This window comes from Anolis sagrei, chromosome 2 (assembly GCF_037176765.1).
Source record: "Anolis sagrei isolate rAnoSag1 chromosome 2, rAnoSag1.mat, whole genome shotgun sequence".
Lineage (NCBI taxonomy): Eukaryota > Metazoa > Chordata > Lepidosauria > Squamata > Dactyloidae > Anolis > Anolis sagrei.
Genome location: NC_090022.1, coordinates 38,423,406 through 38,447,046, shown reverse-complemented (window position 1 = coordinate 38,447,046; position 23,641 = coordinate 38,423,406). Strand labels below are relative to the sequence as shown.

The following is a 23,641-nucleotide window of genomic DNA, read 5'->3' as shown; positions in this document are numbered from 1 at the left end:
GATCTCATGATAACTCCCAGAATCTATGAGTCAGCAAGGCTGGGAGTCTCAACATTCTCATCCCCCAAAACAACTTTTCAAATTTTAACGTCAGCCATAACAGTATAAAAGAGAAAAAGGTTCATTAATTCAATTTTGAAAACTATAAGCTGAGTGGATATTTATATATAATAATAATAATAATAATAATAATAATAATAATAATAAATCTTTATTTATATTCTGCCCTATCTTCCCAAGTGGACTCAAGGTGGTATACAACAAATATTGGCAAACATTCAATTTCAAAATGAAACTGAACAAGGACAAAATAACCACCCCAGTTGAATCCCAAAAACAAACAAAGAAAATAATGACACATTAGCAAAACTTAAAAAATAACATAGCAAATTTACAAATTCACTACTAATATTGAAAAACAAAACAAAACAAAAAAACCAAAACAAAATAAGAATCTAAACAAACAAGATAAAATTTAGAATTATATATTTTTTAAATCTTTGCCGCCAGCAGCAACAGTAACCAGCCATTAGGAATGCAATTCATCATTACATTTATTCTTGAAGGAAGTGATAGGTAATTTTTGTAATTTCTGCTGCTGCAAGAAACTCTTTTGTATTAGTTTTATATATACAGGTAGTCTCTGAGTTACAAACATCTGACTTACAAATGACTCATAGTTAAGAATAGGTGTGAAACAACCAGAAGTGAGAGAAATCTATGGCTGGGAAAGGAAATTCATTCCTGGAAGCGTTATTAGCACAGGAAAAATGTGTCTCAACTGAAGCTTTATCACCAATTCTTGTTTCGACAACAAGCCATTTTTTCAAAATCCAATTCTCACAGGGATAGAAAGTTAGGTGAAATCTTCTGAATAGGGGCACTGAAACAAACACTACAAGGCTTTCAACCCTTTCCAATGATTTCCAAAGCTAAAAAAGGATATATTTTGGGCTGGAGTTACACTGAAAAAAATGAACCTGTTTTGACTTACAAACAAATTCAACTTAAGAACAAACCTACAGAACTTATCTTGTTCATAACTTGGGGGCTGTCAATACACATACCTATACCAATTGACATAAAAATTCAACTTAAGAACAAACTTATAGAATGTATATTGTTTGTAACTTGGGGACTATCTGTATTAGTTTTGAATTAAATGGCCCTCTATATTCATGGATTTAATGAGGAAGGATATGAAAATAATTTTCAAAAATTCTTTAAAAAGCAAAGAATTTTGTCATTTTAAATAAGGGACACTATTTTACTGCATCATTGTATATATGAGACTTGAACATGGATTTGGGTATCTATGAGGGGATCCTGAAATTAAACTCCTGATGAGACTAGAGGCCCAGTGTATTTTCTTTCTATTTAACGGAAGCCACCTTGGATCCTATTCTGGGACAAATACGACCTATCAATCAATCAATTAATAAAACTGTTAGCACAATGGACAAAAATTCCCAATAGATAAATGGTTATTTCTTTATACAGTAAGCCCTGCTAGATAGTACTGCCTTACATTGGCAGTTTGTGGGTAAAAAAAACCAAACCCAAAAGTTGAGAAAGGAGCAGGAAATAAAGTTTCCTTTAGGAATCTGATTGTACCATTTACACGGTATTAGGAAAGCTATTTTCATGATGGTATTGCCATTATAAAAAAATCTTGGGAAGCCATCTGGTGAGGACTCACCTGGGAGAGGTGCATCCCTAACTCTGTAACATTGTTCAGTCCCACATAGAGAATAGGACTGTTAACAGTAGATATCTGCAGAGAATATGTTTAGGGGCTCTTTTCTTCCACATTATGCAGAATATTTTCTCTGACAGAGATAACTTTTTGCCTTATCTACTACCCATAAAACCCATTTTTAAAATAGTTATATCTATCAGGTTTTTGTAATAAATTATGTCCTGAGGAAGCTGGCAATTATAGCCAGTTTCAGCTCAAAACAATGCTATGTGTGTGGCAGACAGACACACATAAATATGATATAAAATAATGTAATAATATATTTGTTGTTGTGACACTTTAGGTCATTTTGACTCTTGGTGACCCTAAGGGAATCCAATCACCTTTTTGGGGCTGAAAATCTAACCACCTCATCACAAAGGGTTAACATTGGCACCATGCACTGATTTTAGCCTAGGTCACCCACGGAGCCAGCCAGCTTCCATCACACGATGCTGTGTCGGCTCTGTGGATGTTGCTATACAGTCTATGAGGGGAAGCCACATGCACCACACACACTCATACTTCTCCCCACGTGATCATCCTCACTTGGATCCGGGTGTTGTGGGGCATTGGGCACTGGATTCCCCACACCTCTATATGAATCATAGCACTGCCGGCCACCTGATGAGGTTGAGAACTTCACCTGAGATAACCCAGTGGCTTCCATGGCAGAGCAGGGAATTGAACTGTGGTCTCCAGAGTCATAGTCAAAGACTCTTTAATATATAATATATTTATGATATGATGATGAATATAATATAATACATACAAGTGAAGATAATATAACTAAATATAGTTATATAGAATACCTTTATGTAGGAATAGCAACATATATGGCATTTTCAGTGAATCAACGACTTTTCCATTATATAAAATTCTACCTAGAAATACCAATTATTCTCTCAGATGATTATAGTTTACACTTTGTTATTGTCAAACCTCACCAACATTCACGTGGATTGCAATTCATGTGGCACTGAATACAGAAAAGGGGAAACCACATTTCAAAGACTATGGCTTAACTGCCATAAATATTCTGCACTAAAGTAGACCCACTGGATTTAACTAAGAGTTGATTTGCCATTAGGTGATTGATTTAATTGCTACATGGGAATGGCAAATGGACTGAAGATTGTGTCTATCCCAGAAATGCAATTGCAATGTAGTATAAATCTGACAGGTAGCTCCAGTCAGTTCTCCAGTAAGAATATCACAGATGAGACAGATATTTCCGAATGTTGAGTTCAAATAATCACATTTTACATTTTCAAATGTACATATTAAAAATCTTGTGTGTGAAACGGCCTCAGGAGTATTCTATGGCTGTCTGTGAATGCATGAAGATTAAACAGATTCTCCTAACAAAACTAAATTCAAAAGCAGAAGTCCCAATCTTTCTTCTATTCTAATGTCATCTGTCTTTACCTGCATGCATGATGCTCTAGAATGCGTATTCAGAGTTTGACATTCACTTTCTGCACGGTTGTTTTGCTCTTCAAATTTATAAAAGCCCTGTAAATACAAAAAAGAGAAAATAGGGGGAAAAGGAAGCAAAGCATGGAGTACTATTTCATGGTTTTGGGTCTTTCCACAAATTTATATCTGTATCTATATTAAGTGGCACCTCAAGGGCATTCACTCACACATACACACACTACTTCTGGACAAAAGCATTCATTTTAAAAGAGATTTGCAATGGTCCTCCTAGTCCTCGATCGTTCCCTCTAAAACAGTGCAAAGAATCTAAAACCAATAGTAATGCTCATCAATTTAGGTTTCATGCAACCATTAAGACTATTCGTCACTGAGAGACTTATCCATGTGTGTATCTAATTCCCTTCGAAAGCCATCTGTGCAAGTGGTTATTGCCCCATCTGGGAGAAGATGAATTTTGCAAATCAATTACCATGGTGTCACAAAGATTCCTCTCTCTATGGACACTCAGTTCTCATACTGGAGATATTATCAGATCTAATGCTTTGATCCCAGTTGTATGATCCATTGCACAAGTGTTTTTACTGCTCATTAATGCATTATTCTGACAGGACTTTATTTGCAGTGAGTGTTCTTCTACTGCTTGTGGAATGCTAAGAAAAGCTCTTTCTTCACTTTCCACTTAAATTACAATAGATACACCTTCTCTCAAACAGCATTTCTTTTATCTGCCTCAAAAGTAGTAACAGAAACAAATTTAAACCAATAGACATTATCTAGCCAAAGAAAACTTTTAATGTAACTGAGTGGCCAGGAATTTTAGCATTAATTTAATGTTTCAATTAATTTATTATGTAGTTAAATAAGGACAGTTTATCCGAAGCATAGTTCTCCTGGAGCGCAGAAAAACCGATAGTCCCTCAAGTTTAGGGAGTTACAACGTTTAGATCTCAAGATTCAAACCACATACTCAATAATGGGATGAGTTGCATTAAGGGCTTAATAATTGATCTCCCCCTCATTTCTAAGCATGATAAATGGCTCATATTATTTAAACCAGTAACTCCTTTATATTACTACAAATTGGAGGAATATGTTGTAGAAACACTGAATTTCATACGAAGTCGAAATTAAAAAATATGTGGATTAGGGTGTTGGGGAGTAAAATCACAGATGATATTTCCAGATTTATTCTGATAAGGCTTTTCAAGCAAGTTTGTAACTTAAGCAGCAACTTCACATAATAGTCAGATTTTAAGTTTTTAAACAATTAACACACCAAATTTTCTAATACCTTTTCTATCTCTGCCAACATCTATTCTAAATCTACTACTAATCAGTGTTAAGTTATAATGTTAAGGCTGAGCAAACAAATATTCCTCTTAGTCTTGTCCTACACTGTGTATACACAGTCCTATTATTCTCTACTATGTCCTCAATTCACCCTCCCATATAGTCATTTTCCCCTAAGCTAGAAACATGCTTTAGCCTTTAAGCATTGGATAGTTTCTCCAGCCCTTTTGTTGGCCTTTTCTGCATCCCTTTTTTGGTCTACCTTTCTTATTTGAGATGTGTGGATCAGGACTTATTTCATAATTGTGACACCATGGTTTTGCATAATAAGAAATTGTTATATTGACTATTCTTCTTTACAACTATGATTTTTCCCGTTTTACAAGCTACATAATAGATTTGACAGATAAGAAGAAATCATATAACGGAGTGTATTGTTTGAAATATGAAAGTGTGAACTCCTACTTAGTTAACTTGAACATGGTAAATGCCCTGCTAAGGATGATTCAGATAAAGATGCGAAACGAACTTCAAGTCAGCTATTATAAGGTATTATAAGGTATGTGTGTATGTAAACTCTAAGGCACTGTTACATATAGAATAACTGTACATTTCAGAGCAATGCATCTCAAAAAGGATCACACAGAACAGAAAAAGCCTACTAATATGATTAAGAGTATTGGAACATTATTCCTAGGAAGAAGGGTTTACTTAGTGAAGGTATTACAGGCATTTGAAACATTTTGACTGGTATGGAGAAGCTGGACAGAAAAAATGCTACCATAACATTACATATATAGTTCAGTGAATATGTATCATTACATTCAGGAGAAATAGGGAAAATGAAGTTTATGTATTGGTTTATTTTTAAATGAGTGCTCTTCATTATAATACGATTCCATGGTGATTTGAAAAATCAAAGATATAGCCACCATATAAATAGCTTTTATTGTATTACTATAATCATATTTATACACTATCTACACTAGTGAAGGGGACTTTGTAAAAAGACTGCATTATGATTTGATTGCAAAACTACAAGCACTTCTTTGTGCCACAAAACTATCTTCCACTATGGTGGTGATCTTCCCTGCTCTAGACACTGCTTAACAAAGAGGGCTGATAACATCATGGATCAAAGATAATCTTGGAATAAAGCTATAAATTGAGGCAGCAGTGTGAAACCTATGTTATCCCTGTTTGCCAGCCCCTATAAGACCACGGACAGAGGAAGGCTACTACATATCTGTAGAAAACAGGAAACGGCTTTAAAGTGCCATAATCTAGCAGGTTATAGTGGCTTTTTCTGCTCCATGGCACACCAACGGCAAAATCTAAGTGTGTGGTGGAAACATTTGCCACCTAAATCCACACTAACCCATGCTAACATTTTCCCAGAAAGTATGGGATGGAAACAAATATGCCTTTGTATCTAAAAGGTCAATTGCATCTATCCTGCTGCGCATACTAACAGAAAAACAGAAAATGTTTTAACTATACTGAATGAAAGGAAATGGGTTGATTTTTGTTGTGTTAAGCCATGCACACATTTCGTATCGAAATATCCAAACATATGGCCATTGTTGCCCTTCTTTTTTAAAAACAAGTAGTATATAACTAGTCTGTTACAGGATAAGCACAAACTTGTGCATTAGTTTTCTGCGGTTATGGGGGAGACCATTCACCTTTTAAAAACCAATAGCACAAAATGCCAGATTTGGTCTTACCTCTTTTTCACAGTTGGAGTTGAGCGTAAGCATGGCCATGGGGCTGTTGGGTGCGCTGCTTCCTGTGCCTGGAGGCATAACATGTTCACCTGGCTGGTTTGGGCATGGTAAACTTAGCGCCTGGTTGGTGTGCTTGTTACCTAACGTTGTGGAGAGGTATTGTTTGACTTGTTGCCGTTGAGCTTGTTGGATGTGATACTTGGTAGGGTTTTCCAGGTGAGTTTGCACCTGCGAACACATAAAGAAAAGTAGCCGTATCTAGTCAGCATGTGTGAATTCAGCATTTCTGCAGACTCTGGTTACAGGAAAGTTTTAAAGATTTATCTAATACTGGTTTTAATAGAAAAGAAAATGCATGTGTAAACAATTCATTCAGATGCAGTGATGTTAAAACATTGTAAATGTAAATAGAAATTAACATATTTCTCTTTCCCCCCAAAAAAAAACCATTCCAGGTTAGCCTAAACAGCCCAAATATTCAAAATGAATAATTTTGAAATAACAGGAATGTATCAGAACTAAGTAACAGGGAAATAATTTCAAAAATATTTCCATGATACTCTGGATCACTACGCAAAGGGATCTTGTAGCACCCTTGAAAGAAAGAAAGAAAGAAAGAAAGAAAGAAAACAGTAGCATAGCCTTTTGTAAACTTAAGTCTCCAGGCTTTTGACAAAAGAGGCATATGTCTATGCAACCAACTCCTTTCTCTTAAAGGTGTTACAAAATCTGTTTTCAGGGTAATAAATGTTAAAGATTAATTACATAGACTAGATATTACACATTTCCCCCATAAAAAAACCCTAGAAGTGACATAAACTTGACAAAGTGTGCAAGAAATAACAGTATGCTTAAGAAAGGCACATAAAATGGTGTTGTTTCCTTTGCAGCTGTAAAGGGTTTTTCTCAGAGATTTCCCCCCACTGTGGCATAAAATTAAAAACACAATGGTACAAAATTAAGCAAAAATGTATGAGAAAAATAAAAAACTTTAAAAAATTAAAAATGATGTTGATGAAGAATACAAGTGGCTAAGTCTTTACCTTTCTATATGTTGAACATTAAAAAATAAAATGGGGGGGGGGGGGGGGTAGAGACAAAACTCCACCATATGCAGTGTTTAAGTGTATGTACTCATGATTCACAACTACATATTTCAACACTCTGAGTGTATTTTATTCAATTCTATTCCCATTCAACTATATAATAAAGTGAAACAGTATTAGAGAAAGAATCGGTTCATAACTAAATTCTATTTAATTCTAAATCCTATCCTCTACCTATGTCTACAATAACTAAGAAGGAAAAATAATTTCTTGTACACATCCTTTACTATTCTGCAGTAAATTTTGCAGTAATGCATGTGAATATGTGCCCCTAGCTACATTGGGCATTCACCATGGAAGCAGTATTATCATCAAATGCATTTTTTTTTAAAAAAAGGTAACTCACCTGGTAGTGATTATACTCAAGCATTTCCAGCATGACATTTATATATTCTTAGCAAGACCAGACAACCAGTTTGGCAGACTTCCTTTTATTTTTCTGCTACTCCGGTTTAAGCACCATGAACAAGTTTCCCTCAAAATGGCACAAGCAACTTGGCTATAACAGCTCAGGCTTATAATAACCTAAACTAATTAGTTATGCATGTAGAGAAACAAACTGTTCACACAGAGGGTTTTCTTTCTTTTTTTTCTTTTTTCCCCTTTTTTGGATGCAATGTAAGTTTAGCCTTAAAATTTTGGTACTAAGAGGCTTTTTTTCCATGGCTTTGACGTCGTGCTTTTTCATAAACATAAAGGAGCCCTTTATAGTGATGGGTTATCAAAGTCAGATTGATAGTTTGCTTAAGGCCAAGTCACTATTCAGCTTTCGTTCCAGTCATACTAGCAGACAATGGAATTTTTCTTTAGCAGTAGCCTTACTAGTTTTATGTCCGCTGCTAAGACGGCATTGCAGAAAAATTGCTAGGCAATTTCTTTTCCATGCACGCTACTGTTAGGCAATCCTGCATCCTCCTGTGAGGATGGTATTGGTAGAGCCTCCATATTGAATTCAAAACATGACTACATTCCTCTGAAGATAAAATTCTAAAGAAATATATTGATAAAGGAAAGTGAATTTCTGGAATACAACACCCACAATCCCGGCAACTAATCATGGCAGAGTACATCAAGGAAGGATATAAATCGAAAAAGGTTGCATTACTGGAACAGTTTTTGTTGACCTTACGGCAGCCTACGACACGGTGCAACATAGGAAACTTAGGAAACTGCTGCAGAAAGTCTACCATATTACCCAGGACTATGATTTTACAAAAACTGTCCAGACTCTCCTAGAAAACCATAGCTTCTATGTGGAGTTTCAAGGCAGGAAAATTAGATGGAGGAGGCAAAATAATGATTTACACCAAGGCAGCATTCTTTCACCATTCTTTCCTAATAATCAACCACAGCCACCACTCACAAAGAGCTTTATATATGCTGATGCCCTTGGCCTAACAACACAAGCAAAAGACTTTGAAACAGTAGAAATCCAACTTACTAATGCCCTGTAAGATCTCTCCAGCTGAAGTCTAACCCTGACAAAACACAAGTGTCTGTTTTCTACCTACGGAACTGTGAAGCTAACAGGAAATTGAAAGTTACCTGGGAAGGCCAAGAGCTTGAACACTGTTCCCACCCTAAATATCTCGGTGTCACCTTAGATCGAACACTAACATCTAGGAATAACTGTGTGAAAGGGGAATAACTGTGTGAAAGAACTTAAATTTTATTTAAAGAGCCCCCAGGTTAATTCTCTCATACATCTAATAGCTGAAATTCTGGAGAATTACTGAAAGTTGCTGCAGACTTGGGATGGTGAACACATGGATCTCTACATCTTGTTGAAATACAACCCACTAGATCTATAAGCCATGGATTATGCTGATGGATTATGCTGGGAGGATGGGGCATTTGGAGGGGCACATAGTATCTCACTCTGTTGTATTATTTATTATAAGATTCTCAGGTTTCTTGACATACCACACAGAAATAATAAAAATAGCTGCAACCATCAGGGCAGCTTACAAAGGCACAATTCGATGCCGGCATCAACATAACAGTAGAATAAAAACAATATAGCAGCAATTAAACAATTAACAATCAGTTAATTGGAAAACAACATCCCACAGACCAGAAACATTTAAAGGTAAATAGTCCCCTGACATTAAGTCCAGTCATGTCTGACTCTGGGGTGTGGTGCTCATCTCCATTTCTAAGCCGAAGAGCCAGCGTTGTCCGTAGACACCTCCAAGGTCATGTGGCCAGCATGACTGCATGGAGCGCCGTTACCTTCCTGCCGAAGCGGTACCTATTGATCTACTCACATCTGCATGTTTTTGAACTGTTAGGTTGGCAGAAGCTAGGGCTGACAGCGGAAGCTCACGCCGCTCCCCGGAATCGAACCTGCGACCTTTCAATCAACAAGCTCAGCAGCTCAGTGCTTTAACCCACTGCGCCACCGGGGGCCCATTTAACATACATTCAAATCACAAAGAAATGGAAGATCAAGAATTTTAGTAGCTAACAGACTATTACACTGATCTCCCATTCAAGCAAAGTGATGATGAATATTCTATAAGAAAGACTTTTACCCTATACATCGGATGTCCATATTGGATTGTCAAAAGGAAGAGGCATCAGGAATCTTGTTGCAAACATACATATGCTGAGTAATAGAACACATTAAAAGACACTATGTAAAAGACACATTTTACTATGCAGTTGAATATAATCTCCTATACAATTGCTAATTGGAACTGACTGTTTCATTTCTAAAATCAGCGAATGAGACTACGTGCATTTATGGATTAATGTTGAGCAGCGACAAATGTACCATGATTGGAAACGCTCTTCACAGACCTGTCAGATGTTTGTGGCTTAAAAGATCAAGATAGTATGACTAACAATCAAGAATAATAGGAGTTGTAGTTCAAAACATGCCTGCCAAAAACATCAAGAAATATAGATTTATAGATGGGTTAAACCACTGAGCTACTGAGCTTGTTGACTGAAAAGTTGCAGGTTCGAATCCGGGGAGCAGCATGAGCTTCCGCTGTTCAGCCCCAGCTTCTGCCAACTTAGCAGCTTGAAAATATGCAAATGTGAGTAGATCAATAGGTACCGCTCCAGCGGGAAGATAATGGCACTCCATGCAGTCATGCCAGCCACATGACCTGGAAGGTGTCTACGGACAACGCCGGCTCTTTGACTTAGAAATGGAGATGAACACCAATCCGCAGAATCGGACACGACTGAACTTAATGTCAGGGGAAATCCTTTACCTTTACCTATCTAATGGAGCCCTGGTGGTGCAATGGATTAAATGCTGGCAGGACTGAAGACCAACAGGTTGGAGGTTCGAATTCGGGGAGAACACGGATGAGCTGCCTGTGTCAGCACCAGCTCCCTATGCAGGGACATGAGAGAAGCCTCCCAGAAGGATGGTAAAACATCAAAACATCAGGGTGTCTCTCGGGCAAGGTCCTTGCAGATGGCCAATTCTCTCACACCAGAAGTGACTTGCAGTTTCTCAAGTCACTTCTGGCATGAGAAAAATAAATAATGGTGTCCCTGTGTTGCATTGTAGTTTGTCTGATGATTTATCATTTTTCCTATTTTTGTGTATTAAGAGAATACTAGGGATCTCCAGGGGAAAGCCATTGTCTGACTCCATATAAATTCAGCTTCAGAAATGTCTGGTTCTTAAAACTTACACTGTTTACTGGACACAAGATGAAGAAGGTTTTTCTTTGGGGCCAGTAAACTGTGAGTTTCCACTCCCGAAATTTCTCAAATTAAATTTCGAGTGGGTAAGTCTTTTTATTGGTCTTTCTTACTTGGATTTTACATTTGTGTTTATTTAATGTGCTTATTTATTTTATATAGTGAGCCCTTGCTATCTGCTGGATTTGGTTCCAGGATCCCCTGTACATACGAAAAACTGTGGATTCTCAAGTCCTGTTATATACAATGACATAGTAAACTGATGTCTCTCACATAAAACGACCTCACAACCTCTGAGGATGCTTGCAAAGAGAATGCTTCTAGAACATGGCCATATAGTCCGAAAAACCTACAATAACCCGACAAAATTAAAATTTGCTTTTGCATTGGATGGCATTTTCAAGCCACGGATAATTGAACCTGTGGATACAGAAGGCCAACTGAAGAAAGCTTGAAGAAAGCTTTTAAGAGCATAAACAGATTAAGCTGCTTAGGCTCTTTATTAATAAATTGATATCTATTGAACAACATGAGACATGTCTCCTAATGTATGCTGCCTCAGTACAAGGTGGTTTTTTAGGTTCCTGCCTTCGTTCCTTAGAATCCAACTATGTGTTATGGACTCAAGAAGCTATTTTTTCCCCGTCTCCATTTGCCTACCCATCCCATAACACATTTTCTTTAAAAAAAAATTGTATTTTTTACATTTACATTAACATTCATTATAAACATTATACAAAAGAATATGCATTTTACAAACACTAAGGGCCTTTCCACAGGCCCTATATCCCAGGACTTGATATGAGGTATTCTGCTTTAAACTGGATTATATGTGTCCACACTGCCAGATTTTTGGTCATGTCAGGAGCAACTTGAGAAACTTCAAGTCGCTTCTGGTGTGAGAGAATTGGCCGTCTGCAAGGACGATGCCCAGGGAACGCCCGGTTGTTTTGATGTGTTACCATCCTTGTGGGAAGCTTCTCTCATGTCCCTGCATGAGGACCTGGAGCTGATAGAGGGAGCTCATCCGTGCTCTCCCCGGATTCAAACCTGCGACCTGTCAGTCTTCAGTTCTGCTGACACAGGGGTTTAACCCACTGTGCCACCGGGGACTTCAGATAATATGAGATAAACAGAAAACCTGGGATCAGATCCCAGGATATAGGGCTTGCCTGGAAGGAACCTTAGACCCACCACCTAGGCCTTAACAAATATCATTTCCTTTGCCATAAATATATAAGTAAACAAATAAACACATATCATATCCAGAGCTCCTGTCCAACAAGGTTTTGTTTTCTCTTGTCACTCTCTAAGGTGTAGTTAATGAAAACTGACCAATATGAATCAAATTCTGATCTCTGAATTTCCTCTCTAAGCACCCTCATTTCAATTGATAATTTGTCACTTAAAGCTATGTTCCGTATCTCCCCATATCATGCTTCCAGCGTGAGATTATTTTCCAATTCCTTACAATTATAAGCCTCTCCACTGTAAGTAGAATAATCACCAATTCTTTCTTTTCCACTTTTAAATTCAACTTTGTGACATCCATTAGTAATGCTAACCTAGCATCTGGGGAAATGTTTAATCCTATTATATTGCAAATTTCCTTAAATATCCAAAAATTCTTCAGCTGGGGACACTCCCACCATAAATGAAAATGTGTCCCTTTATGCATGCCACATCTCCAGCAGTGGCTACTGTGCTTCTTATTGATTTGGTGTAATTTAACCGGTGTGGTATCCCATCTCCATATGACTTTATACACATTTTCTTTTAATCTTATTGACAGATTCTTAACCACTCTCCACTTTAGTACCCTTTTCCAATTAAGATCTATTAATGGCCCTAGATCTCCTTCCTGTATCTTTTCTAACAACTTCAACCCTATTTCTTTACCTACTAAACCCACTGTATATTTTCCCAATTAGCCCTTTCCCAGATATTTCTTGCTTTTTAAGTTTACATAGCCATACTTCATATTCATTTAACTCTCTACATCAGGGGTCCTCAAACTAAGGCCCGGGGGCCGGATGCGGCCCTCCAAGGTCATTTACCCGGCCCTCGCTCACGGTCAACCTAAGTCTGAAATGAATTGAAAGCACACAACAATAACAACAATCCTATCTCATCAGCCAAAAGTAGGCCCACACTTCTCACTGAAATACTAATAATTTTATGTTTGTTGAAATTGTTCTTCATTTAAATTATTGTATTGTTTTTAAGTGTTTTTTGCACTACAAAAAGATATGTGCAGTGTGCATTGGAATTCATTCATGTTTTTCCCAAATTACAATCCGGCCCTCCAACAGTTTGAGGGACTGTGACCTGGCTCTCTGTTTAAAAAGTTTGAGAACCCCTGATCTACATATAGGTTTTTTACCTAACCTGTCCTTTTTCCATTTATATAACTGCTGCCTTTCAAACCAATGCAAAAAACCTTGTTGCTCTAACTTGTCAAATGTACCCTTCAAATTTTGTATCAATTCCTTCCAAGAAACACAAAATTTCACAGTTCAAGCATACTCGCCTAATCTTCCCTACATCCTGGAAATTATGGAGCAATAGTCTTTGTCAGACTGCATGCCTTTTTAGAACACGGCCCTTTTTTTTCATATTCTGTTCTAAACCACTCAGATCTGGAATGAGCATCTAAAGAAAAAATGCATGTTAATAACTGAATTTCTGTATAATTGCATTTCTATTGTTTGGACATACAGTGGTTAGAATCATAAAATCAATGAGTTGGAAGAGACCTCGTGGGCCATCCAGTCCAACTCCTTGCCAAGAGCAGGAAAATTGCATTCAAAGCACCCCCGATAGATGGCCATCCAGCCTCTGTTTAAAAGCCTACAAAGAAGGAGTCTCCACCACGCTACAGGACAGAGAGTTCCACTGCTAAAGAGCTCTCATAGTTAGGAAGTTCTTCCTAATGTTCAGGTGGAATCTCCTTTTCTGTAGTCCTAGTCAGAGGCGGCCCTAGGTAATTTTCAATGGTAAGCAAACAGTATTTTGGCGCCCCCCCTCCCCCAAAACCAATCACTATCTATCTATCTATCTATCTATCTATCTATGGGGGCATGGACAAATTTTGGCCCTCCAGGTATTTAGGACTTCCTACTGGCTGTTTGGAATTGTGGGAATTGAAGTCCAAAACACATGGAGGGCATCCTTTGTACAGTGTGCATCCTTCTCCCAGCGTTAGGAAGTGCATGGAGAAGGAGGGCGATGCAGGGCGCACATTTCCTAATGCCAAGAGAGGGATGCGCAGCGGCATTGCCGGGCACGTGGGAAAAGAGGCCTCGTGCATGCCTCTTTTGTGTTTCATCTTGGGTGCTATCTTTGAAATGTGTCATTGTGTATGTAAACAGCTATCCCATGATCCCAAACATTTTATTTATTTATTTACAGTATTTGTATACCGCTTTTCTCACCCTCAGGAGGACTCAAAGTGATTTACACACTTCTAGTTCAAAGCACTTTGGATCAGGGATACTCAACCTGTATTACATTACAAACTGCTAGACCGGCTGTTAGGTATTGTGGGAGTTGAAGTCCGAAACACCTGGAGGGCTGAAGTTTGCTCTTGCATGTGCTTGACCCAGAAGCAGATGAAGAGCCCTCCTTCCATCCAACTGCCACTGCTTTGGCCTTGGAGAAACAGGTGGCATGTAAAGCCATGGAGCCCTTCCAGACAGGCCCTATGCTGCATTATCACAGGGTGTTTACGCCCTACACCACTGGAAAAATTATACTGCCTAGCCGGTATTGCGCCACCTGACATCCGCCGAGAAGTGGCGGCCAATAGTGAAAGGACCAAGGCAGAGACATCTCCAGCTCATCCCCTGTTTGGGTATCAGCCAGCATGCCAACGACTTAAATCAAGAAATAGTTTTCTTAGATCTACAGAGACACTCGCTGGAACACCTCAGCAAGCGAGAGTCCAAAAGTGGCAGCCTCAAACCCAGCACCTCAGCCCATGGCTGATACCAGATGAGAAACTCCCCCCTGGGCACACAGAGGACTGGGCGACTTGGAAGGCGCTGAACAGACTGCGCTCGGACACCACGAGATGCAGAGCCAACCTTCAGAAATGGGGCCACAAAGTGGAATCCTCGACGTGCGAGTGTGGAGAAGAGCAAACCACTGACCACCTGCTGCAATGAACCCTGAGCCCTGCCACATGCACAAGGGAGGACCTTCTTGCGGCAACACCAGAAGCACTCCAAGTGGCCAGATACTGATCAAAGGACATTTAATCAACTACCATACTCACAAATTTTGTAATCTGCTTGTTTTGCTTTGTTCTGTTAGAAATGTAACATAATTTGACTGGTTGTTCTGACATGACAAATAAATAAATAAATCCCAGGTTTTCAGCTTTAAACTGGATCATATGAGTCCACTCTGCCAGATAATCCAGGATAAACAGAAAACCTGCAATCACATCCTGGGATATAGGGCCTGTCTGGACAGGCCCTTCATCCCTTCCCACACTGGCATCCCTTTGCCTTTGTGTCATGTTTTAATTAAATTATACACCTAAGGGCAGGGGAGCATTTTGTTGTTGCTTTACTCGTACAGTGACAGTGTTACACAGTTGGTGTTCTGCAACCACTGCTTCAACCATCCATGGTTTGAAAACATTTTTTTTAAAAAATCCCAAAGCAGTCTTTGATTTTGCCACTTTGTACTGTGGAAATATAAATATAGAGTTCCATAGTGTCTCGTCGAACAGCAGTTGGGATTGAGCCCTGGAACTGATGGAAGGATAAGTGGAAGGACAAGAGTTAGCAACCCAAAAGACAATGCTGCAAAATGTAATTGCTAAAATATCAAAGTCAAAATATTATCCAAATTTAAACTATTCGGCCAGCAATGGAAAGGAATCACACAGGATCATATTTTTGCAGTCCATTAAGTGTGTTGATGACAAATCAGATAAAGGAATACTGGGGAAATTAATATAAAGCAGTGTGTATAAAGGGACATTGCATTTGGTAATCTAATGCAGGCTTTAAAAGGTTTTAAAGATCAAGTCAGGGTCTGCTGCAGTTTTTAGTTTTGGATATGTTTTTTATGGATTTTAACTGAATTTTTAAAATACCAATGATATTTAATTCCATTTTAATGTTTGCATATTTGTGGATTTTAAACTGTACTGAAATGTTTTTAATCTAAGCCAACTTGAGTCTTCTTGGGGAGAGAAAAAGCAGGGTATAAATAAACATAATAATGTGTTGTGGAAGGCTTTCATGGCCAGAATCACTGAGTTGCTGTGAGTTTTCTGGGCTGTATGGCCATGTTCCAGAAGCATTCTCTCCTGACATTTTCCCCACATCTATGGCAGGCAACCTCAGAAGAACAAAATCTGGCTACCAGTACCCTCTAAAATAACCCTCTAAAATCAGAACAATAAATAAAGAGCAACACTAAAAAGGGGGGGGGGGGGTATTCCTGACATGAAGCAATCAGGGCCAGTTAACCGCTCCCAACAAAGGATTCCTGGGCAGCAACTAGCTCGGCTTCGAAGCTGCAAGGCCATTAAATACTCATCAAGATGACCAATTGCAACATTCACACTTACCTCAAGCAGACATGAGTTCTTTTTCCCACCCTGGACATTCCACAGATATACAAACCCCACTTGCCTAGTTACAAACAGACCTCACAGCCTCTTGAGGATGCCTGCCATAGATGTGGGTGAAACATCAGGTGAGAATGCTTCACCAAGCACCAAAGAGCATTCTGAACTCCACCAATAATAGAACTGAACCAAACTTGGCATACAGGACTTCCATGACTAACAGAAAATACTGGAGAGGGGGTTGGGAAAAATAGACCCTGACATTTGGGAATTGCAGTTTACCAAGCACCAAAGAACATTCTGAGCTCCACCAACAATAGAATTGAACCAAGCTTGGCATATAGGACTTCCATGACCAAATACTAGAGGGGTTTGAGGGAGGCATGTACAAAAGATGACATTTGCAGTACCTTTTGACCAGGCCTCCTTGCTGCCCTGAGAGGGGTCCAGGCTCAGCTGCAGGGAAGGAAAGGGAAAGCGAAAGAAAGAGCCTGGCTGGCTGGCTGCCTCCCTCCTGGCAGCACGTGGAGGGAGGACTTCCCTCTCGCCTAGTGGGCGGGGCCTGCACTTCTCCATTAGAAGGCTGTTGAGGGCGCATGGGGCCTGCAGGAGGAGGCGTGGCCTAAGGACAGAACAGCGCCCCCTGGCAAAAAAAGTATTCCGCCACCGCTTACTTCGAGTAATGGACGGGCCGGCCCTGGTCCTAGTCTCCAAAGATGCAGAAAGCAAGCTTGCTCCCTCCTCCCCATGACTTCCCCTCATATATTTATACATTGCCATCATGTATCCTTCTCTTCTTCAGACTAAACATGCCCAGCTCTTTAAGCCATTCCTCATAGGGCTTGTTCTCCAGGCACTTGAATATTTTAGTCACCCTCCTCTGGAAATATATTAGAAAAGGTCCTTTCTGAATTAAGTTACACCCAATTAATATTGTATCCACTTTGATCAGAATTTGAGTTGGTTTCACACAAATATAAACAAGTTGGATATTTTGGTACTAAAAACCATAGCAGTGTTTAATGTATAACTAAATCATATCTTTGAAATAGCACATGATGCCCTGTTTCTACTGTATATAAATGGCATGGATGACCCCATTTACACAAATATATATATTTATTCATTATTCTAAAAGACACAGTAAAGAAAAATGCCACTATTAAAGACCAAACAACTTGGGTAGGCATGGGCAAAAAACATACCAGACTTCAAGTATGACAGTTTTTATTCAAAGGAGAGGAAGCTTATGAAAATGAACTTTTGTTCCTATAAGATTGCCGTAGGAAGTGGGGTTTATAATTATAAAAATCAAATACTTTTATAGTCTTTGCCCTCATTTCAATGGAAGCTTTGTTTCAAAATGTCATGGGATATAAAAGAAAAGGTTAAAAACTATGATTTTAACAATTAATGATGCCAAAACAAAAACCACACTAACCTACATCAACTGAAAAACGTCCATGAGCTATGTAGGGCTTTTCAGGTTAGACCTACTTCACTGGAAAGCCATTTCACTCAGTTAGAGACAGTCCGGAAACAGGATTTCGAAACCAAGTTATAACCACATTAAAGTGTTTTTCATTTGCACAGACACAGAAAGAAAACCCATAATGACTTTCTAGAATTGATTTAATGTTTCGACTCCAGTATCTTCTGGCATAATTCAAATTGCTGGTCTCTTTTTTCTTTTCAGGATGAATGTTATTGAAATTTTTATTCCAAAAGCCAAACAGGAGAAAGAAGGATGAAAAAGAGGAAGGAAGAAGAGAAGAAAACAGGACATTAATGTAATGCTCCTGTGGTTACTAGAAAACTTAGTGTCACCCTTTCTTAGGGACTGGTATATATATTAAGCATTCCCCATCCATGGTCCATTTTCTGTATATGTAAATAGCTTCTAGTTAGAACTAAAGTAGATTCTAAGGCTCAAATAGCTCTAATGGTATGTATCTATCCCAAATGATTTATTTCTCTCCATTGCTCTGAGTTCAGGTTCTACTTCACTTTCACTTTCTAAACTTGTAGATTCATCTTCAGATAGTTTTTTCTTGAATTTCTCCATTACTCTTTCAATATAATTCTTAATTGTGTTGTTTCCGTCACCTTTTTTCTTTGTACTTGGTCTGTAGAGTGTTCCCCTGCATGTCATGTAGCATCATCATTTAAATTTGTTTGAGTTCTTGAAGCTTGTGGAAGATATCTCATATTCTTCCATTTTTGTTGTCATCTTCTTTTTCTCCACATTGATTATTAAAGCAGTTCTCTGTCCCTGCAATGTCACTGAATTTGCATTAAGGTTTCTGACCCTGTTTCTGACACCTTTTACTTTTGCTTCTCATGTGTCCTTATATGCTTGAAATTTCATCTGACATGCATAGAACCTTTCTTTTTGGTTGCAGACAATACCATTTTGGAGTAAATAAACAAATAAACAAAAAAAATTGCTATCCGACTTCAGTCTAGAGTTCTAGTGCAAATCAATTTATTACCTTATCTTTAAATCACATGGGGATGTTCCACAGGTTGCATTTGGGCACAATGATTTGATTTAGTGTTCTTCTTCAGCCTTACTCTAATTTTGATATTAGCAATTCATGGTGTGTGTCACAATCTGCTCCTCGTCTATTTTTGCAGAAAGAATCGACCTTTTCCACTTTATTCTTCCAATTATATGGCCTTTCTGATTTCTCAACTGGCCAATCTTATCCTGAACTCCAGCACAGAATCTTGGCTTTCCTGCCTTTTAGATGGAGCATAAACTTGTATTATGGTTATATTGATGGGTGGTCCTGAAGGCTTACCGATATCATTCATCCAGACTCTATTGCATCCTTTGACTGCTTTTCCTACATCTTTCTTCTCTATTAATGTTTAACTTGGTTACTCTTTAGGCATTTTGAGGGGTTGCTTTTTAGGGTGCGGGATTATTATTATTATTTTTTTTTGGTGTTTAAAAATCCTATGTCAACCCATCTGAAATGGTTATTTACAATGGTTTTACAATCCCACTTTGAACACGAATTTTAAAATGTCATCTTTGTTCCACAATAGTTGTTTCTTTCTCTGTGATTTCTAAGGAATGCTGTTGCAATTTTGCCCAAACTGATCAAAGCTAACAGTGGAGAGAACCAAAACGTCAAATGCTCTCCACATTCTTTGATAGGATTTGGATTTTTTTTTAAAAAAGTTCTATTTTGCAGCATCACAAAATCAGATCAAAAGCAATTAATTATGTGTTGCCGTTTGAATGATGATCTATCACGGCATGAGCTTTTGTGAACAATATCACATCTCTGACACAGAAACATATGCTAGACAATCCTTTGCTTTTTAAGGGTTTGGCTTCCAAATCTAACCTTCTGGAAATCAGAACAAATGTTACTTTGACATCCAGTTAGAAACAGGTAGATCTCACCTTTGAAATTGAATATTTTATAATAAAAACTTCCATTAGTCTTTTAATGCCGTTTTATTTGTTTTATTTTTGCCAGCACTGGCCACAACACAAAAGAGCACTTGTTTTCTATGTATGATCATGTATTCATGCTACATGCTTTTACAGTGAATGTTAAGTGCCACAGGGGCAATCTGGTAAAGAATGGGATATTCTGTTAATTCAAAACAGTTTTGTGCCACTTAAGTGCCCTTAGCTATTAGACGTCACAGTTAATAATAAAAATAAAGCACGCCAGAATCTACACTTTGTTCCCTGCAGCCTATAATAGCTTTTATGTCAGCATCAATACGGAGAAGGTTGAATAAGCAGTAGCACAAAAAAGTTTATCATGCGATTAGCATAATCATTAGAAATTACCTCTCAGGGGAAAAATCACTCTCTATTTTTAAGGTGATGATGCAGGTTGGTTTTCTATTGAATTGCTTGATTTTATTTCTCCGCTTAAATGAGCTATAGTGTTATTTATGTGCATATTGAACCGACCGAATTACAGCAGAATAGTTCTGGATACATCACTGAACATGATGATAAAGCACAGGATTATTCCAGTCACCTTCATGGAATCTCTATTTTTTTGTTTGCTGTATTTATACAATTGCCTCCAAAGAAATGTAAGGCACAAAGGAGGGAGTGACTATACAGCTCTTAATGACTAGGAGTGAAAACATGAATTTTCAGAATGGTTTAGGACATAGTCCAACCCCATGTCTACATGAGTCAATAAAAAGTAATCACCTTGAACCTGTTGCACCTAGTCCACATGGAACACAGACAGTACTGCAAGAGAACCACTACTTCCAATCATTAATTCATCACAAGAAGAACTGCAGGTTACACTGGAGTTTCCAGGAAACTCAGGAGCGACCCAGCAGTGTAACAATGGACAAATGTTACTTTGACATCCAGAGAGAAACACGTAGATCTCCACCTGGTTCTCTGTTTCAGACTGGCTCCAGGGTGATCTAATGTGATCTAATGTCATCAAAAGATCCACTGAATGGCTGAGTGCTATGTTGTGACTTCACCAGAAACAAAGTCAACAGCAAGGAATTGCAAGGGAACTCCTTCAGGCTGGTGAAACAGTTGTGGTGGCTTCCAGGAGAACAGAGCACTGGTGCCAATGTGACACCCATCTGTCTGTCAGTGTGCTTTGTAAAACAGCTTTGGGGTGCTTCCACTTTGGTACATATGGACTCCTCATAGTGTATTCAGAGAAGCTAAGGAGCAAACAACCTGGTATAGAAGCATGGGTAACACAGATTAGAATTCCATGCCAGCAGATCCAAATGAAAGTGTCCACTGGCAGTACAGTCCCACCAACTCATGAGTCAATGAAAGTACAGGGAAACCATATAATCTTAACAATACTGTTGGGATGGGCTGGGGTGATGTCTCCAGTTTTAGAGGTTTTGGAGATCATCTCTCAGATTATATATTCCTGTATGGCAAGGAGTTGTACTAGGTGGCCCTTGTGGTCTCTTCCAACTCTAAACTCTCCAAGACCCTGCTTCTGACTGCTGAAAAACAGGTTAATTATGGAACAGTGGATGGTATTTCCACCTATTCTCTATTTAGTTAACTTGTTGATCAAAATATCATGGGGATCCTAGCAAATGCTGAAATCCAGATAAACAGCATCCATGCATTCTCATCACCAACTAAACTACTGACCTGATCTAAAAAATATGTAAGATTTGTTTGGCAGGATTTTTTCTTGACAAATCTATGCTGGCTCCTACTAATCACTTTACTGTCATTAAGATGCTTGCAGATGAACAGCTGCATAATCTGTTCTACTATTTTTCCTGGAATTTGCTGATCTTAGTTTTCTGGGTCTTCACTTTTGCTCTTTTTTAAAAGAAGAGAGGGACATTTCTGTTCATCTCGTCTTTTGACATTTCACCAGCTCTCCAAGATTTCTCCCAAAAATGATGCCAAATGGTTCTATGACTGTGTCAGCAAGTTTGTTCAATACTCTGGGTTGCACTTCATTGGACCTTGCAGATTTGAATTCATTTAGGTTAATTAGGTTACCTTTGATTAACTCTTTATCTTGATATTCAACCCAGATTCCTTACAAAAGTCTCTGCTAATATATGGAAACACACAATCATATTTTTTGGGGAAAATAAGGTGAAATAGGTATGGAGTGGTTCTGCTTTTTCATTTTGATCAGGTAGTGCTTTACAATACTTGCTGATAAGCAGTCACTTATCAGGCAGTTCACTTCCTTCATCACACTCTTGCTTCAAATATGTTTGGAAACCTCTTTTCCTTGCTCCTTACTGTAAAGTTTATTACGGTCAATGACCAGATCATAACAGGGGGACCCAGTCCCGTACACTCACATCAAACTTCAACAAATTTTAAAATCTAAGTTAAAACCAATACAAGTAGTTTTTAAAACCAAACTCAACCTGAAGATCATCCGAACGCAGTCTAAAAAGAGGTAGTGAGGAAGGCACCAGGGAGGGGAGAATATACAACACTATAAATATCAGTCTTTTTTCTGATTTCCCATCTATATTCCAGAAGAAGCTTAGGTCGTTTAACCCTCAATCTTCATCTGCCGAATTTTAATTGCAGCCGTGCAGAACTTAGCGACATTGTACGTCACAGACAGGTTTGTGTATGAGAGCAGCAGATCTACATATGGATATTTAATTGTCCAGAGCATCCTGGATATTTAATTGTCCATGGCAAGATGAGACGAGATTGAATGTCTCTATAAAACAGGCACTGGAGAAGCACATACTCCATTGTTTCTATGTGACCTGAGTCACAGGGACATAGCCTCTCAGAGTATGGGGTCTTCTGGTAATGACCTTCCAGTATGGCCGAAGGAAGCGCATGGCATCGTGCCAAGGTGAAGGCTCTCTGATGGCTGGCTACCTCCAACACAGTAAGATATTCCATAGGGGAGGTACAGTCCCTACTGTCTATACCGGTAATAAAGGATGGGGCGCTAGATAGATCTATTTGGTGCTCAATGTCTGTTATTTGTTGTTTAATCTGGGATTTGGCTTGGCCATACCCTATGCTGGTTAGTAGTTCTGGGGATAGACCCAGGAGTGCAATTTTGCCTACTATCTCCCTTTGCCAACTGGATTGAAAGTTGTCCTTCATAATGAGAGGTGCAAGGCTCAGAGGAGAGAGGGATAGTCTGAGTCAGTAATTCAATATTACCACCCACACTCTGGCCTCAACTCTCAAGGAGTCAGTCTCTAGGTGTAGGGTGGCATTGAAGACACGCCTTGGTACCTGGAGAGCCGATCTTAAGAATTTGGATTGAACAGTCTCGAGTGGGGCAAAGTCAGAAAAGGGACCAATCTGGGAACCATAAAGAAATTGTGCCATTGACTTGGCTTCGAAAGGTTTGAGTGCCGCTGGTATAAAGTGTCCACCTTTTGACTTCAGGTATTTTAGTATGGCAGACAAACTCCTTTGCGCATTTTCAGCCACATAAACTCCATGTACTTTTCTGCTGCCAGAAGAGTGGAGGATTACCCCCAGATATTTGAAACATGGGACTTGCTCAATTTTGTTTCCATCTATACTCCAGTGGTGAAGCTTAGGTCTTTTGGCAAACACCATAATTTTTGTTTTTTGGTAGTTAAGTTGTAACTG

General features: G+C 38.7%; 1 protein-coding gene across 9 annotated transcripts in view; it reads right to left on the bottom strand.

Moving 5' to 3' along the window:
• The window catches only part of MITF (melanocyte inducing transcription factor), a 184,769-nt gene that overhangs the window by 18,828 nt on the left and 142,300 nt on the right, over positions 1-23,641 (bottom strand). For 6 of the 9 annotated variants that reach the window (XM_060766380.2, XM_060766375.2, XM_060766373.2 and 3 more), the window contains exons 3-4: positions 6,196-6,423; positions 3,167-3,253 (exon numbers count right to left, since the gene is read on the bottom strand). In XM_060766380.2, the coding sequence (XP_060622363.1) occupies positions 3,167-3,253; positions 6,196-6,423 (315 nt within the window). Of the gene's footprint in view, positions 1-3,166; positions 3,254-6,195; positions 6,424-7,647; positions 7,804-23,641 lie in introns of those variants that run through there. The other 3 variants (XM_060766379.2, XM_060766381.2, XM_060766378.2) reach the window with 2 other exon arrangements.